The sequence below is a fragment of the Dendropsophus ebraccatus genome, chromosome 8 (assembly GCF_027789765.1).
Source record: "Dendropsophus ebraccatus isolate aDenEbr1 chromosome 8, aDenEbr1.pat, whole genome shotgun sequence".
Classification (NCBI taxonomy): Eukaryota; Metazoa; Chordata; class Amphibia; order Anura; family Hylidae; genus Dendropsophus; species Dendropsophus ebraccatus.
This window is the reverse complement of record NC_091461.1, coordinates 22,135,873-22,153,271: the sequence shown is the minus strand read 5'-3', so window position 1 is coordinate 22,153,271 and position 17,399 is coordinate 22,135,873. Positions and strand designations below refer to the sequence as shown.

At 43.4% G+C, this 17,399-nt stretch overlaps 1 protein-coding gene across 1 annotated transcript in view; it reads left to right on the top strand.

Annotated features, from left to right (window-relative positions):
- Positions 1 to 316, top strand: part of PYROXD2 (pyridine nucleotide-disulphide oxidoreductase domain 2) — a 55,363-nt gene extending 55,047 nt beyond the window's left edge. Inside the window, exon 16 of the mRNA XM_069978925.1 lies at positions 182 to 316. Within this exon, the coding sequence (XP_069835026.1) occupies positions 182 to 255 (74 nt within the window). The 3' untranslated portion in view covers positions 256 to 316. The remainder of the gene's footprint in view (positions 1 to 181) is intronic.
- Positions 317 to 17,399: the final 17,083 nt, after the last annotated feature.

Below are 17,399 nucleotides of genomic sequence, written 5' to 3'. Positions count from 1 at the left end.
AGTATGGTGGTGAATAAGTGTGACTTTTCATGGAAAACACAAAATTGTTTGGGTGACCCCAAACTTTTGAACGGTAGTGTGTGTATATATATATATATATATATATATATATATATATATATATATATATATATATATAATAGAGGTTACCTGACTCTCATACATGTTTCCTCTGTTTCAGGTGGAGGTGTTATGGGCGCATCAGGAAGAAATGCTGCTTTGGTAGCTTTACAAGACCTTAAGCTTCGGACTTAATAAAAAAAAAAAACTATATCCTGTATAGTGACACTGAAATATAAAGAGAATCCTTTTATTATTTTGCTGTGTGGCCTTTTACTTATCACACCAAAAATGGAAAAAGCCAGAAAGAGAGCACCCTGCATATTGCCATCCTCCTGAAGACTATGAATAATTGACATCTGGGTGTTACCATTCCCACATGTCAATAGGGCGTGTCCATACCGTCAGGCATGGTTGAGCAGTGCAGGGACAACCTTTTTTGACAGGGGGCCTAGTTTATTTATACATTTCCGGGAGGGAAATAGAGGAACCGTATATTGCAAAGTTCTAAGAGAAGATACTTCAGAATAATTACTAAAACAGCGGACTGGCCGTCTTACTTTTTGGTATTGTTCTGACATGCTGTTATTGCCAAGAGAGCGTCATCAGCATTGCAACAGATTGTTGCACAATAGTCACACGGTCAGTATTGTGTCCTGTTCTTTTCAGTATATGCTGTTATATATCAAGGAGACACCAATGTACTTCACCCTTAAAAAGGGGGAATTCCAGTCTCAGCTAATATAGTTACACTATAAATATTTTTGTAACTACAATCATTTACCAAACTTGTCTCCTCCGTACATGCTGCTTTTTTCCTCCCCTTGTTGACAGCTTATTGTCTAGGTTACCGACCACCACTCTGCTCTAAAAGCAGTGGTCTGGCTGGTGTATATATAGCTTAGCTCTTAAATAAAGCCCTGCCCCCCAATTACCCCGGGGGATATACTAATGCTGCATTTACACAGAACGATTAACATTCGAATTTCGCAATAACGATCGCATTTGAGTGATAATTGTTCTGTGTAAACACAGCAAACGATCAAGCGACGAGAAAGAAATTGTTCATTTTGATCTTTCAACATGTTCTCAAATCGTCGTTCGCTAAAAATTCGCAGATGGCTTCGTGTCTTTCAAACATTCACCCTTTGTGAAAGATGGGATTAAGTGATCTTAAAAACGATCGCAATAACAATTTTTCTTACAAATTTTCGAACGATTTTTCTAACAATTTATTCGTCTAAACGCTGATCGTTAAAAAAAACAAATTGTTGCTTCAAAATCGATTGGGCTAATTATGGCTTTGTGTAAACGCAGCATTAGAGGCGCTCCTAGTAAATCCAGCAGGACCTGTCTCAGAGCTTGCACAGAAATCTACACCTGTAGATTTGAGCCATGGTTTACACCTGTTTCCAGGCATGAACCATGATAAATTAGAAGCAGGAGGAAGCTAGGCCTCCTCTATGCCTCCGCCACAGAACCAGGGGGCATTGCTGGAGCAAAAAGTCATAGACACTAGCGGGTGCCCTCCACCCGAACAGGGCAAGGTGAGTTTATTAACTAGATGTGTGTTGGTAGACCTGGATATTTGGCAATTTTTTCAGGTTAGGTTTAAGAATGGAAAGTAAGTTTAATGTACAGATATACCCTTAGGACATAATAATAAATTACAGCCTTGAATGGCAAGGAGCATATAATAGGGTTAAACTGACCGAACAGAAGGCCTGCAGATACTGGAGGATAATAAGCAGAACTGGAGCCATGGGCAGTGGGCATTGCAGATGCTATATACAGATACAAGGAGTAATTCACTGATCATTATGGATGATGGTAAAATGCTAAAACTAAATGAGACAATCCAAGTGCACGGGAGACCCATAGATTGTTGAGCTCCTGCCTGATGCATCTGATCCATTTTTTACACCTTTGCTATGACCTCATAATGTGCACTACCTCTATGTGGGGACATAAACATAAGCTTTGTCTCTGTAGTGTGACATCACCAGCTATGGCAGAAAGGTCAGCAGAGCCAGGGCCGGCCTTAGGGTAGATGGTGCCCTGTGCGGAATTTGCTTTTGGCGCCCCCTACCCCACCACACAGGCCACTCTCTGACACAGTCCAATCAGAATAAACAGGATATGAGGCCAGAATGAATACTAGTAGTGCAATACTAACCATTTTTTTCTGCCCACATAAACCCCTTTAAGGACATATTCTATGTTTCCACACACAGTATAATGCCCTCAAAGTGCCCCCACACAGTATCAAGTGCCCCAACACAGTTATCTTACATCTCCCCATACTAATGCCCCCTCCCCATGTGTTATCCCCATACTAATGCCCCTTTCCCATGTGCTCTCCCTATAGTAATGCCCCTTCCCCATGTGCTCTCCCTATAGTAAGGCTCCCCCCCATAGTAATGCCCCTCCCCACAGTATGTCTCCCCCCCTTCCCATAATAAGTCCCCCCCCATAGTAATGCCCCCTCCCCATAGTATGTCTCCCCCCCATAGTAATGCCCCCTCCCTATAATAAGTCTCCCCCCTAGTAATGCTCCCTCCCTATAGTAAGTCTCCCCCTATAGTAATGCCCCCTCCCTATAGTAAGTCTCCCCCATAGTAATGCCCCCTCCATATAGTAAGTCTCCCCCTATATTAATGCCCCCTCCCTATAGTAGGTCTCCCCCTATAGTAATGCCCCCTCCATATAGTAAGTCTCCCCCTATAGTAATGCCCCTTCCCTATAGTAAATCTCCCCCTATAGTAATGCCCCCTCCCTATAGTAAGGCTCCCCCCACACCAGAAACCAAAAAACTAAAGAAAGTCACCTAACGCAGGCTCCACAGCAGCAGCAGCGACTACCCCCGTTCACCTCTCTTCTCCTTACCTCCGGCACAGCAACGCATCGGATACGCTGCTTGTGCCGGAAGTACCAGCTGCTGGCGCACACATAAGTGTGTGGGGTGCTCACGTGAGAATTTGGGACAGGTGTGCTGGATTCCCGCAATGGCCCTGCAGCCATTAGCGCCCACTGGAGGCAAAGGGATGGTTCCTCTACAGAGACCACCAACACCACCATATTAAGTGGCCCCTTCAGTCAAAATCCAACTCAATTATGAGTCTGATGATATTACCAGGGAAATACCAAGGCCAGGTATCCATTCACTGACAGCTGTTTCGGGATGTTGCCCCTCATCTGTGTGGAGCAGGATTCTGGCTAGGTGGGAGCAATGGCAAGTAGACCAATACGGCAAACAGATCACTGATCTCAGTGAGACAGTGAAATCCTAGGTGCATTGCTCCCTGGGAAACATCAATATACACAAAGGTCAGCGGACCCTCAGTTACCAGTCTCAAAACACGGGACCAGTCAGATATCCCTCCAGGGAAGGACCAGATATGGAACTCCTGTTTTGTAACTTCATTACCCTTGTAGTGTGATGTTATGACATCACTGCACATAGTAACCCTCTAGTGTGACATCACAGGGCGCCTGATTCCTGTGCTGTCACCTCACTGCATCACCGTGTGTACTATCTCTCTGCCGGGACATGACTGTGTACTCTGACATCACTCTGTAGATGAGTTAGAGAAGGAATGGGGAACCTTCGGCCCTACAGCAATTGCTTTGGCCATCCAGGCATGCTGGGAATTGTTGTTTTGCAACAGCCGGAGGACCACAGGTTCCCTGTATTAGAGCAAAACATATAGTAGAGAATAAAAAATTTCAAGTTCTATCTGAACTTGACAGTAAAGATGGTCATAATGAAGAGAAGCCTAACTGGTGTCAATTCCCATTTGCCCTTGACTGTAGCAACCGGTGTCAGGCAGCTGCTGCCAAAGCAAATCATCTTGTGATGTGATGCATGGAAAGCGGACAATATGTAATAAAATGTAAATATTATTTTTATAGCCAGTACTGTAACTCTAGTAAGGGGTCACTTACTATATATCATCATGGGCGAAGGTTATATTACTCCAGATTGGATGGTTTTATTATACTATTAGCACAATATGATTGAAATTCTCAGCCGCTGGGACGTTGTAATCCGTGATTATTTCTAGATATTTGATACCGCAAGTTATTAGATGGCTTCGGTATAGGTAATTTATCCAGGAATTTATCCGGAATCTTTTTCACATCAGGACAGTTGCCAGCGATGTCATAGAGGCCAACAATGCAGGCTGATAGGGTTGACCCTATGGAGGGCGCTTTAAGTTCTTTTATTTAACTATGAGCTGTTACTATGTAACAACATATTTTCATTGTATCAATCTTACTTTGCTCCATGTTGATTGGACGCCACGGTCATGTGATTGGGCTATGTTGACTTTACAAAGTTAATTGGCAACCCACTTTGGAACACAAACAAAGAATAGAGTTACTGGTTGGATTGGTACCCACGGTGTGATCACTATGGGATTGGAAAACTGATATTCGTCTACACTATTCAGAATCAGAAATTCTGCACTGATAAAAGGGGTCTTCATTCTGAGCCCTCATCTATTAGACAAAACAGGCGACAAAGAGCGTCTCTCCTTTTGGAGGACCCAACATATGTATACATTACACTAGATGCCCCCACAGATCCCAGGTACTCTATACGAGAATGCTCATTTTGAAGCCTCATCTATTAGAGAAATCAGGTAAAGAAACTCTCTCCCTTTAGAGGATCCAACATATGCATGCATTACATAAGAAATTTATCATTTAAAAAAAATATATATATTTTAATAAGGTCATTGTAATTCTGCATTTCCCCTGTGGAGGCACTGCAGAATAATTACACACTCCATTTTCCTTGCAGATTGGTGGAGGCTTCATGTATGAAAACACTTTGAACAATCCCGCCCTAACTCTGCCTGGAAAAGTTGTGTATTCTTTCCAGCCTGACACAGAGCTCTCTGCTGCCATTCTGTCCAGAGCAGCAGCAAATCCTGATAGAAAACCTCTCCTGCTCTGGACAGTTCCTGACATGGACATAGATGGCAGCAGAGAGCACTGTGTCAGATAGGAAAGAATACACCACTTTCTGCAGGACATACAGCAGCTGATAAGTATGGGAAGACTGGAGATTTTTTTTTTTTTATAGCAGTAAATTACAAATCTCTGGCAATTTCTTGCACCAGTTGATTTGAAAAAATGTTTTGTTTTTTTTTTCTTTTGCTGGACTACTCACTTAAGTTGCTTAGTAGCCCTGCTCCAGTAGAGCTATAATTATATATGCCAAAAATCGGGCGTGGTTTACATAAACCCCTCCCACATCGAGGCTTAACTATTCTGATTTTGTCTTTTTGAGCAGTCTATCAATCTATCTGATGATAACAAAGGTTCCCATGTTACACTGAAGCTCTGCTTCTTCTGATTAGCTACTGTGTAAAAGCACAAGCCCCACGCCCCAAAAGGGGCAAACTGCCATTACGAGAAGGTCAGAGTGATTATAAGCCTCCTGTGAGTAGAAATAATCAGGTAATTGGGGCACATGGAGCTGTAAGGAGGGGGAGGGGGAATGTTTCTTTAATCCCGATTCCTTTAGCTATCTTCTCCTGTTTGTACAGGGATTTTGCGCTGAACACCAATATTTATTTTATGCCGTTTATAATTCCTCACATCCAATTATTAAGTTACTGTCTCCGAATAAATAAACGTGTGTTTGATAAAACGGCCTCTTCACAGCTTCCCGAACCCCTTTGTCTCATTAGAGGACGGGGACGACTCCCAAATCTGATCACTTCTTTGTAAGTGTCTCGCAGCTCAGTGATGGCAACACCAAAAAATAGATATAAATATAGTGACAAATTTTCTTAAAGCTTCTTCCCGATAATTAAAGCCGAAGCGATGACAGAAGTCGAGGAGTCGCCGGAAAGTTTCTCCGATGTATTGGCTCCCGGAGAGGCCTGGCATCCGCTTGTCTCCCATTGCTTGCTGCAGCTTACAGCATGTTTGCTATTTGCATAGTGTTATTTGATATACCTAAAACTGTGTACGTCAGCGATAGAAAATAGCCGCACATACCGTTCCATTTATGTTAATATTATCGGCCTCCAATGTACAGATCCATTAATATATCCAGGAAGGTAATTGAAGGTTTTCTGTATTACATTTGTAGACACGCCATCTGTTACCTCCTTATGGATTTTCTCAATCTTTCTGTTTGAGATTGTATGAAAAAAATCTAATAGCCAGTATAGGGAAGCTCCCCTAATAACTCTACGCGGTACCGTGTATAAGCGGCCGCGCACAAACTCTATGGGATTGTTAGAATGATAGGGATCGCCACAGCCGTAATATGGTATATGAGAAGGGGCGAGGATATCTCCGTAATAAATATAAGCCTATAAAATACCAATCACATAGAATAATTTAAGAAATATCTCCCTAAAGTGCAAACATCTATTTCATCTGATATAAATAAGTAATCAATACACAAAGTGCAGAAATGCGTAACTTCATACATCCCTCAAAACAATCAGTATTGTCAGGAATATAAAACAAGAAGAAAAAATACAGAAAAATCTGATAAAGTGGATGTCACAGTCTGATATCCCTACGTGTATTACTGCAGCTTCATCAGAGGTTCATACATAGTATTTCAGTCAGTTTGTGATCAGTATATGTAGGGGACAAAAATAGGAATAATTTTCAATCTTTTTCTATGTTTTGGATCCATCCAAACACACAAAAAAATATGAAAATTCTTTTCATTTTGAGACATAGAGACATGCAGTGTCCCAGAACAGAGGTTTTCTCTTATTTTTCTCAAAAGTGTATATTTGTATCAGAATTTATTTCTAAATTACTATTCCTGTTCTGGAAGGATACGGCCACTGCAAACTGATGGTATTGTGTTCCCCCTGTCAGTATTTAGGTCTGCTACTGTACTCCTCATGCATATTTAGTTATCAGTGCCTAATGGTGTGATGATGCAATGGCTTGGTGAGACACGTGACTGTTCCCCTGCTGCCATGGTAACTCCAATAGCCCTCGAGCTTTGGCTGGGGATACCATGTGACTTCCTGTCTACCTCAGTCCTTTCATCTACCTCCAAGAGGGAAGGTTGTGTGTGTGCCCTCTCTCCACCTCCACCATATGTGCTCTGCTGCTCCAGCGTTGCCAGAAGTGATCCAGTCCAGTCGGGACCTTGCTGTCTCCTCACTCTCAAGTCTTCCAAGATCCTCATCCCTAAGATCTGGGTGTCATGCTTCAGTTACTACTCTCATCATTGTCAGCTATCATCAACAGCAAGTATTCATTTCAACTCCATTCGTCCCAGTATCATATCTTCAGTAGAACTACTCCCATCATACAGCCTCCTTGCTACAAGTAACGCTATCATCACAGCCTATTGCAGCATCACCCATTACTCCATTATATCCAAGTATACCTTTATCCTGGTTGCATCCGGAGAGACTGTTGCTACTAGTTACCACTGTTACAATAAACGCACAACTACCGTTGTTTCTGAACCCTGGCATTGGTTTAATTATTGGTGCCTTGACTAGGGGCAACAAAGAATTGCTCGGCCTCCGCATGGTCAGGTCCCCGCTGGTTATCTGCTATCCCTCGTGCCAAAACCGTGACCTAACATCAGGCAAGTGGCTACCTGGGTTCCTACCTAGTACTACCACCTACTACTACTCTCAGCGGAGTGGCCCAGCGCAGACATATCAATGTTTTTATCGACCGTTTAGGAGAACAGTCGGGGGGAAGTCTCCGCTAAGCGCGTCCCCTCTCTTGCCTCCATGTCACATGACCAAGATGGCCAAGTCTAGGGTCCTCACATAGACATTAATGGAACAGGTAAAGGGTTGTCAGCTCACCCACACAGCCTTGCTTCACCAAACATATGGATCTCCGTGATGTAGAAGCTCGCGGGTATTAACGTTGGGGACCGCGGCCCGAATCATCCGTGATAAGAAAAGATATGTTCATCCGCAGCTTCATAAAATTCAGTAGCTTTTATTAAACGTCACAAAACATAAAATAACAAATGATTTAAAAAAAACACGCCGACGCGTTGCAGGGTAAGAACCCCTTAATCATGGCAATCATAATGAAGTTACAACTGGTTTAAATGTGAATCGGATGTGACGTTAAACTAGAAAGGAACGCCCAACAGGGCAAAGTGCACCTGTGCGTCCGTCTCAGGTAAGTCACATGACTGATTTACAACTCAAATTGAAAAACACATAGGAATAGAAATACGCCAGTGACACAAAAGAGAAAAAACATAAGAGTGTACACAAACAAATACATTCAGTAAATATAGTATAAATCGGTTCTATAATTTAACCCTTTCGGGAACCTGGTATTAAGGTTAAGGATCCACAGCGCCTCCCTTTTCCTAACCATGCGTGTCCAATCACCCCCGCGTTTGGGTCTGTTGACCCTTTCAATCGCGGCTACCTTCAGACTACTCGTATCTCCTGCATGACACTCAACAAAGTGTCTAGCAAGACCCGAAAGTGAACGAGTATTGACGGATGAAATGGACATACGAATATCAGATAGGTGTTCTCCAATACGGGTTTTGAGTTTCCTGATACTGGACCCCACATACTGCAAATCGCACTGCGTGCAGTGTGCAACATACACGATGTGGGATGAATTGCAGTTAATGAAGGATCGGATCCTGAAATCGCGACCCGTACTGGACGACACCACTGACTGTTTTTTAGTAGCATAGCGACACATACCGCATCGCGGTACCGCACATGGAAAAAAGCCCGTAGTTTTAAGCCAGTTTTGTGTGTATGGCTGTGGACTATTCCCAATGTCGCTTGGGGACAAAAGATTACCCAAAGTTTGACCTCTCCTTGCAACATATCTCACTTTATTGTTTAGGATCTGTTCACACTTGGGATCACAGAACAGCAAAGGTAGATATTTTTTTATGATATTACGTATGTCATTATACTGAGGGCTGTAATTTGTAGAGAAGGTGATGTCACATTTAGGCTTATCATTTTTAAAATTACCCGTCTCGCCCATATATGGATCAACACCTCTATCTCGTAGGTGGTACTCCCTATTCCTCTGCTCTGCTATATGACGAGCCCTTTTTATGACATGATTATTATATCCTCTAGCCAAAAGTCTTAATTCCAGTTGTTGAGCACCCGTTACGTAACCCGCACGGTCTGAACATGTGCGGATAAGTCTGATAAATTCTCCAATGGGGAGATTCTTAGTTACGTGGGGAGGGTGACTGCTGCGGGCATGCAACAAACCATTGCCCGCAGTTGGCTTGCGGTACAGATCAGTGGCAATTTTTCCATCAATCAGGTGCAATTTAACATCCAAAAAGGAAATGGACTTTGGATCAAATTGTGCCGTAAATTTTAAATTAAGGGTATTAGCATTTAAATACCGTACCAGATCCATTGCTTGACCCTCTGACCCTTGCCAAACTAGGAGGAGGTCGTCGATATAGCGCCCATACCAGGTGATCACACCTAAATAAGGGTTATGTGCGCTATACAGAACGACCTCCTCCCAGTAGGCCATGTACAAATTGGCTAGAGATGGTGAAAAACTAGCGCCCATCGGGCAACCAAGTATCTGTAAATAGAAATCATCAAGAAATTGGAAAAATTATTGGTCAGTAAAAAACGTGTGACAATCAAGATAAATTCTGATAACTCCTTGCTGTAATTGCTGTACTTGCCAATATGGAAAGCTAAAGCCTGAATGGCCATATCATGTGGGATATTGGAATATAGAGCTACCACATCGCACGAGAGCCATGATGCGTTTCCAATGATAGGTAGCTTATCCATACTGGCAAGTAGGCTCTTACTGTCTCTGACATAGCCCATCGTTCTCACTGCAAGGGGTTGGAGAAGATTATCCAACCAAATGCATAATCTTTCAAGGAGGGAGCCGATGCCAGAGACAATCGGGCGTAGAGGTGGTGGAAACTGATTTTTATGAGTCTTTGGCAGAGCATGAAAGATGGGCACCACCGGTGAGGAAGGCAATAGATATTGTCGTTGTTTATCATTAAGAACCCCCAACTCTACACCAGTGTCAAGTATATCGATGAGGCGAAGTCTCACCGCATCAGTGGGGTCAGTGGGTATACACCTATATGTCATGGGGTCATTTAAGATGTTTTTGACCTCCCTGATGTAGAGTTCTCTGTCTAGGACGACCACTGATCCCCCTTTATCGGATTTCCTTATGATAATATGGGGGTTATCAGCAAGAGCTTTTAATGCTATTCTCTCTTTTGTAGTGAGATTATCTCTATTGGGATGTGTGTCAGCACTGGGTCTGTGGCTGAGCTCCGTGAGAGCTTCTTCAACCCTGTGCTGGAACACATCCATGGCCGGTATCCTAGACTGGATGGGATAGTACATGGGGTTAGGTATAGTGAGGCGGTTACCTGTGTCGGTGACTGGGTTAGACAGTCATATAGCAGAGCAGAGGAATAGGGAGTACCACCTACGAGATAGAGGTGTTGATCCATATATGGGCGAGACGGGTAATTTTAAAAATGATAAGCCTAAATGTGACATCACCTTCTCTACAAATTACAGCCCTCAGTATAATGACATACGTAATATCATAAAAAAATATCTACCTTTGCTGTTCTGTGATCCCAAGTGTGAACAGATCCTAAACAATAAAGTGAGATATGTTGCAAGGAGAGGTCAAACTTTGGGTAATCTTTTGTCCCCAAGCGACATTGGGAATAGTCCACAGCCATACACACAAAACTGGCTTAAAACTACGGGCTTTTTTCCATGTGCGGTACCGCGATGCGGTATGTGTCGCTATGCTACTAAAAAACAGTCAGTGGTGTCGTCCAGTACGGGTCGCGATTTCAGGATCCGATCCTTCATTAACTGCAATTCATCCCACATCGTGTATGTTGCACACTGCACGCAGTGCGATTTGCAGTATGTGGGGTCCAGTATCAGGAAACTCAAAACCCGTATTGGAGAACACCTATCTGATATTCGTATGTCCATTTCATCCGTCAATACTCGTTCACTTTCGGGTCTTGCTAGACACTTTGTTGAGTGTCATGCAGGAGATACGAGTAGTCTGAAGGTAGCCGCGATTGAAAGGGTCAACAGACCCAAACGCGGGGGTGATTGGACACGCATGGTTAGGAAAAGGGAGGCGCTGTGGATCCTTAACCTTAATACCAGGTTCCCGAAAGGGTTAAATTATAGAACCGATTTATACTATATTTACTGAATGTATTTGTTTGTGTACACTCTTATGTTTTTTCTCTTTTGTGTCACTGGCGTATTTCTATTCCTATGTGTTTTTCAATTTGAGTTGTAAATCAGTCATGTGACTTACCTGAGACGGACGCACAGGTGCACTTTGCCCTGTTGGGCGTTCCTTTCTAGTTTAACGTCACATCCGATTCACATTTAAACCAGTTGTAACTTCATTATGATTGCCATGATTAAGGGGTTCTTACCCTGCAACGCGTCGGCGTGTTTTTTTTAAATCATTTGTTATTTTATGTTTTGTGACGTTTAATAAAAGCTACTGAATTTTATGAAGCTGCGGATGAACATATCTTTTCTTATCACGGATGATTCGGGCCGCGGTCCCCAACGTTAATACCCGCGAGCTTCTACATCACGGAGATCCATATGTTTGGTGAAGCAAGGCTGTGTGGGTGAGCTGACAACCCTTTACCTGTTCCATTGCTGTTGCTATACCGCAAGTCGCGCTACCCTCAGCCACCACCTCTACTAAAGCATACAAGTTGTGGACATTTGTGTTCCTAATTGCTGTTGTGGATCTCCAAGATAATTATATTCATCTACTATGACTACAATGGACTGTGCGGAACGCCGCCAAAAGGTTGCGTCCGTTTTTTCTGCCTCAAGTTGTAATGAAGCTAATGGTGACATGCGCAAGACCATTTGGACATATGAAAAACTTAAAGTTAAGCAGTTGAAACTATGGTGGCATGTCACCACTCTCCAAGAATATGTGGAGAGAAAAATGGTCCCACGAGGTCTTAGAGTTAGAAAACCCCCGAATCCTACAGAGGGGGAGGAATATGCCACAGAGTGGAACGATGCACTAACGGTCTGTTCATTTACCCTTATGAACATCATTATAACCAAGGGCCAAAAGAAACTGGCGGATGTGGACAATGAACTTACCGAGATGGATATTAAACTACATGCATTCCATACTATGCCGGACTACACCCAGATGATGGAGGCTACCAACAAGTTCCTTGCCGATACTGAAAACACCATCATTGAGGGTAAGAGAACCAAATTTGACAGAGACCTTAAAGACTATTCATCTAATATGGTCTATACCTGGTGGGAGTTCAGACGGAAACAACGTCAGGCTGTGTCTATCTTGAAAAACCCCAATGCTGTTGTGGGACACCCTAAAACGGTGTCTTTTGCCACTTCTGAAGAGGACACCACAGATACCCAGACGGACTATTCGGAACAAGAGGACTCTGAGATACCGTCTAATACTAGAGGTAATGCCCCCACCACCAGTGGTGCCCGCCGTAAGAATAGAAACAGAAACTTTCCTCGTGATCCCCCGATTACACGTTCACGGGCTGTAACCGGTACGGGACAATCAAAAAACGATCCAGGCCCAAACGTGCAGGGAGGAAACATAAGAGGGGGAGGGGGCGCCCACAGGGGATGGGGGGGACACAGGAGGAGATATTGAACTCTACCAGTCTTGATGTGATCAATCTCTCTGCATGTTGTTTGTCAGATGTTCAGAAAAATGTTTTGTCATTGGGCCTTTCTTTTGTACCAAGTAAAAAGTTTAATTTGTTTAATACTATTCAAGATGTAAATAGGTTTATGAGATTGGTTACCATTAAAAGACATTTTCTAGCGGATACCCCAATTACACCATTGGGTGATGTGTCTTCTGACAATAGATGCAGTTCAGGTCTGTCTATACCTGACCTTAATCCTGTGGGACAGGGGTCCACTCCTCTGGACCTACTGTTCACGGAACAGAGGTGTATACAATCCTTACTTGATTTACAATCTGATACTATGCCCCTGTCTAACCCAGTCACCGACACAGGTAACCGCCTCACTATACCTAACCCCATGTACTATCCCATCCAGTCTAGGATACCGGCCATGGATGTGTTCCAGCACAGGGTTGAAGAAGCTCTCACGGAGCTCAGCCACAGACCCAGTGCTGACACACATCCCAATAGAGATAATCTCACTACAAAAGAGAGAATAGCATTAAAAGCTCTTGCTGATAACCCCCATATTATCATAAGGAAATCCGATAAAGGGGGATCAGTGGTCGTCCTAGACAGAGAACTCTACATCAGGGAGGTCAAAAACATCTTAAATGACCCCATGACATATAGGTGTATACCCACTGACCCCACTGATGCGGTGAGACTTCGCCTCATCGATATACTTGACACTGGTGTAGAGTTGGGGGTTCTTAATGATAAACAACGACAATATCTATTGCCTTCCTCACCGGTGGTGCCCATCTTTCATGCTCTGCCAAAGACTCATAAAAATCAGTTTCCACCACCTCTACGCCCGATTGTCTCTGGCATCGGCTCCCTCCTTGAAAGATTATGCATTTGGTTGGATAATCTTCTCCAACCCCTTGCAGTGAGAACGATGGGCTATGTCAGAGACAGTAAGAGCCTACTTGCCAGTATGGATAAGCTACCTATCATTGGAAACGCATCATGGCTCTCGTGCGATGTGGTAGCTCTATATTCCAATATCCCACATGATATGGCCATTCAGGCTTTAGCTTTCCATATTGGCAAGTACAGCAATTACAGCAAGGAGTTATCAGAATTTATCTTGATTGTCACACGTTTTTTACTGACCAATAATTTTTTCCAATTTCTTGATGATTTCTATTTACAGATACTTGGTTGCCCGATGGGCGCTAGTTTTTCACCATCTCTAGCCAATTTGTACATGGCCTACTGGGAGGAGGTCGTTCTGTATAGCGCACATAACCCTTATTTAGGTGTGATCACCTGGTATGGGCGCTATATCGACGACCTCCTCCTAGTTTGGCAAGGGTCAGAGGGTCAAGCAATGGATCTGGTACGGTATTTAAATGCTAATACCCTTAATTTAAAATTTACGGCACAATTTGATCCAAAGTCCATTTCCTTTTTGGATGTTAAATTGCACCTGATTGATGGAAAAATTGCCACTGATCTGTACCGCAAGCCTACTGCGGGCAATGGTTTGTTGCATGCCCGCAGCAGTCACCCTCCCCACGTAACTAAGAATCTCCCCATTGGAGAATTTATCAGACTTATCCGCACATGTTCAGACCGTGCGGGTTACGTAACGGGTGCTCAACAACTGGAATTAAGACTTTTGGCTAGAGGATATAATAATCATGTCATAAAAAGGGCTCGTCATATAGCAGAGCAGAGGAATAGGGAGTACCACCTACGAGATAGAGGTGTTGATCCATATATGGGCGAGACGGGTAATTTTAAAAATGATAAGCCTAAATGTGACATCACCTTCTCTACAAATTACAGCCCTCAGTATAATGACATACGTAATATCATAAAAAAATATCTACCTTTGCTGTTCTGTGATCCCAAGTGTGAACAGATCCTAAACAATAAAGTGAGATATGTTGCAAGGAGAGGTCAAACTTTGGGTAATCTTTTGTCCCCAAGCGACATTGGGAATAGTCCACAGCCATACACACAAAACTGGCTTAAAACTACGGGCTTTTTTCCATGTGCGGTACCGCGATGCGGTATGTGTCGCTATGCTACTAAAAAACAGTCAGTGGTGTCGTCCAGTACGGGTCGCGATTTCAGGATCCGATCCTTCATTAACTGCAATTCATCCCACATCGTGTATGTTGCGCACTGCACGCAGTGCGATTTGCAGTATGTGGGGTCCAGTATCAGGAAACTCAAAACCCGTATTGGAGAACACCTATCTGATATTCGTATGTCCATTTCATCCGTCAATACTCGTTCACTTTCGGGTCTTGCTAGACACTTTGTTGAGTGTCATGCAGGAGATACGAGTAGTCTGAAGGTAGCCGCGATTGAAAGGGTCAACAGACCCAAACGCGGGGGTGATTGGACACGCATGGTTAGGAAAAGGGAGGCGCTGTGGATCCTTAACCTTAATACCAGGTTCCCGAAAGGGTTAAATTATAGAACCGATTTATACTATATTTACTGAATGTATTTGTTTGTGTACACTCTTATGTTTTTTCTCTTTTGTGTCACTGGCGTATTTCTATTCCTATGTGTTTTTCAATTTGAGTTGTAAATCAGTCATGTGACTTACCTGAGACGGACGCACAGGTGCACTTTGCCCTGTTGGGCGTTCCTTTCTAGTTTAACGTCACATCCGATTCACATTTAAACCAGTTGTAACTTCATTATGATTGCCATGATTAAGGGGTTCTTACCCTGCAACGCGTCGGCGTGTTTTTTTTAAATCATTTGTTATTTTATGTTTTGTGACGTTTAATAAAAGCTACTGAATTTTATGAAGCTGCGGATGAACATATCTATCCTCACATAGACACAGAGAAGAGACAGAGGTGTGCAGCAGAATGTGTGTCTCCCCACTTACTCTACTGACAGATCAGGGTCTGAACATTTAGACCTCAACCGGCAAAAACATTCCATATGTCTCTGTGACATGTCAAAAGTTTGAAGATGAAGGCCTCATGCACATGTCCGTGATGTCTTTCAGGAGGCTTCAGGACATAGTCAATATTTCCTGCCCATAAAAGGGGGAAAAAAATAAATGAATAAAAACACATACTTACCTTCTGCACAGGAGCAGCACGGCTCTCCAGCTTATTTTCCGCCAGTGCTGGGGAGGGAGCGGCACAGCACTTGCCTGGGTGCTACCTCTGGCCCAGAATGGCTAGCAGTGCATCCAGCTAATGTTCAAATGGTTCTATTGGGCATCTGTGCCGGAATATCAGATGAAAACAGGACAGAATTCCTGACCTATTTTCCCCCACGGACACCTGTCAAGAAAAATCCTAAAAGGTGTCTGTGCCTAATAGAGCTCTATGGGTCAGGAGATCTGGATTCCCTGATAACAAATCCTGATATATTTTCCTGAGGTGTGCATGGGGCCTTACGAATGACAAGAATATGGAGGATGAAACGCAATTTTATTACCGGTCGGCCTCAGGAAATGAAGTATTGTTATGTTTGTACAATGCAAATAACCAATGTTACCAAACCAAAATGGCAAACTCAGAACGAATGTGGACAAAGTTCCAATTACATTTTTTGAAAAAGTATATGCTACAAATCTGCAGTGTGTCTGCCAGGTGTGAACAACGCCTTTGAGATCAGAATAGACCAGGTAGAGTCAGAGCTCCATATTGCAGATGTCTTGTAAGAATAGATTTCCAGGAGTGTGGCTGTGGTTGTGCTGCCCGTCATATTTTGGCACATACATTCTATAGCAGCAGGGAACACATCTGTCACGGAGAGCCATGTTTGTTCCTCACCTGGAAGTCTGAACTTTATAGGAACTAGAAGATATCATGGGAAGAAAACTATATAAACCAATGGGAATCCCTGGGTCCTGATTTATATCCAGTGCAGGGGGCCTAATGCCCAGACACACGTCCAATGACAGAACGGACAAACACCAATGTATAGGACTGTAAATAATATACATACATAATATATACTCACATCTGTCTATATCCCTACTGCTGGGTTTTTGTTTTTTTTGTAGCCTATAATTTTTTTATTTTATACTGACTTGAGGGTTACAATATTAGGCTGGGTTCACACTACGTAAAACTACGGCCGTAGTTTTGCAGTGTGGAACATAGCCTTATTGTCAATGGGATCCCATGCGGCACCGGAAAAAACTGACAGGTCAGTTTTCTGCGGTCGGAATTTACTGAATTCCGAACGCAGAAAGACCTGTAAGTTCACACAGTGAAGCGAGCGGCTCCGGCCGCTTGCTTCACTGTGGGCTATGGGAAGCTCTGATGTGGGCGCGCGCTGTTGCGCCCGCATAAGAGTTCCGCGGTCGGAAAGATCGCCCGGCCGGTACTTAAGTACCGGCCGAGATCATCTGGGCTAAGGCCGGCCGTTCTGTGACTCAGCTGGGGTCACGGAACGTCCAGGTGTTCACGTAATGTGAACATAGTCTTAGGCTGGGTTCACAGTACGTAAAAAACAAGGACGTATTTCATAAAAACGGCCGTAATATTTTTATGAAATACGGCCATGTTTTTTTACGTAGTGTGAACATAGCCTTATAGTTTGTTGGGTTGTATCTTGTAGGATAGGTAATGGACATACATAGCGTTCCCCTCTGCGAGGAGTCAATGTATCATGAGATCCAGAC